At 40.3% G+C, this 1,662-nt stretch overlaps 1 protein-coding gene across 1 annotated transcript; it reads right to left on the reverse strand.

Annotated features, from left to right (window-relative positions):
- Nucleotides 1–317: 317 nt before the first annotated feature.
- Nucleotides 318–911, reverse strand: LOC139859518 (uncharacterized). The gene has a single exon (XM_071848299.1). It carries the CDS (start codon nucleotides 909–911, stop codon nucleotides 318–320), a length of 594 nt encoding a protein of 197 aa, XP_071704400.1.
- Between the last annotated feature and the right edge of the window lie 751 nt (nucleotides 912–1,662).

Genomic DNA, 1,662 nt, shown 5'->3' on the forward strand with positions numbered 1-1,662 from the left:
TATATTCATATTCATATATTTATATATTCATATACTACACTAAAAGAAATCCTTCAAATTCTCTACTGTCATACCATATAATATAATATCGTATTAAAGATAAATATAAATGTATAAATCATAATAACCATAAACATTAAACTCATAGAATATATAGCAACATTAAAACCCACATATATCACATAACAATCAGTAAATCATCAAGAACTATAGCAACACTTGAGACTAGTAGTATCATTATTTAACGAGACACACATATAGTACTAGTAACAGAAAGTAAGATATTCAAATATTCAAAATAACATCATCATTATCAATTACTTCATGGCATCAACTTCATCAGCAGTAGGTGGAACCTCTTTATTAGCATTAGGAACAGCAACGTAACCATTCTTCATAGCGCTGACGTCATCCCCAGCGTCAGCAGCAGCAGCAGCATACTCAATTTCATCCTCAGAATCCGATTCGAAATCCAACCGTCTGTTGGATACCAATGAGAAGATCAAGTACACGGTAGCAGCAGTGAGAGCACCACATCCAACACCGAACAACAACGCGCCAACGATGCTCAGGATGTCCATCGTACGGTCGTAATAGGGTTTTGATGAAACGGCGTCGTTTGATGAGGAATCAATTTGACGATCGATGAAGGTCGGTCGAGGAAAAGGTCTGGTGCGGTGGGATTGGTGGATTTGGGAGACGAAGATGGTTAATCGATGGGGATTGTTAGGGTTACGGGTTAGAAAAGGGGAATTAGGGTTTTGGAGGTGGTGGTGGTGGTGATTCAATGAAGATGATGAGGTGGAGGTGATGAAGAAGATTGTTTTGCAAGGTCTGGCAGTGGTGGAGATGGCGAATACGCCGGCGATGACCGACAGAAGGAGGAGTACGGCGGTGGTCGTTGATGCCATTATTAGAGAGAAAAATACGGACGTTTTGGTTTGTTATGTGATTGAAATAGGTTATTGGGGAAATTTTGGGGGTAAATAACTAACGGAGTTAGTTAAAGATAACGATATTTTTTACAGTGGACCTTGAAGTTTACGGTCAAATCAAATGCCGACTATGGGTGTGTTTGAGTGAAAGTAGCTGGAGCTGGAGCTTGTAGCTGAAGCTGAAGCTTATGGGATGGAGCTGGAGCTTATTTTTTAAGCTGGTAGCTGGAGGTTATTATTTTTTATGGGTGTGTTTGGGTGACGAGCTTGTTGGAGCTTATGGGAGCTTATAAGAGCTTAAGCTTATGATTTTAATAAGCTCCAAGTGTAAGACCCGAATATTTATCTTGCTTGTTTGTGTATTAAGACGTTCGAGATTGGGTTTCGCGGATTATTTATATAAAGTTTAAAATGCAAAAGAATCTGTTTCAGTTATGTCGCGCGCCGCGCGGGGATTCGGCGCGCCGCGCCGTTTGCTGCTGACAGAATCCCTTGTTTTCTTAATTGGTTTAAATGAAGGGCAAATGGGTAATTTCACTTGAGGCCGGATTTGTGAGGCTTATGAGCTAGTTTGGATTAGTTTTGGATCCCATTCACATCCACTCATCATCTTCATCCATTTTAGAGAGAGAGTAAGAGTTTAGAGAGAGATTGGAGGTTTTGGTGAGGAAGAAGCTCGAATCGTTCAAAGTCTCGGGTTTTAAAGTTGTTCCTTTCGTTCTCGGCT

This window comes from Rutidosis leptorrhynchoides, chromosome 7 (genome assembly GCF_046630445.1).
Source record: "Rutidosis leptorrhynchoides isolate AG116_Rl617_1_P2 chromosome 7, CSIRO_AGI_Rlap_v1, whole genome shotgun sequence".
NCBI lineage: Eukaryota > Viridiplantae > Streptophyta > Magnoliopsida > Asterales > Asteraceae > Rutidosis > Rutidosis leptorrhynchoides.

Bases quoted from the DNA above. Each gene is read 5' to 3' on its own strand.
- LOC139859518 (XM_071848299.1), bottom strand. From the start codon at position 911: ATGGCATCAACGACCACCGCCGTACTCCTCCTTCTGTCGGTCATCGCC.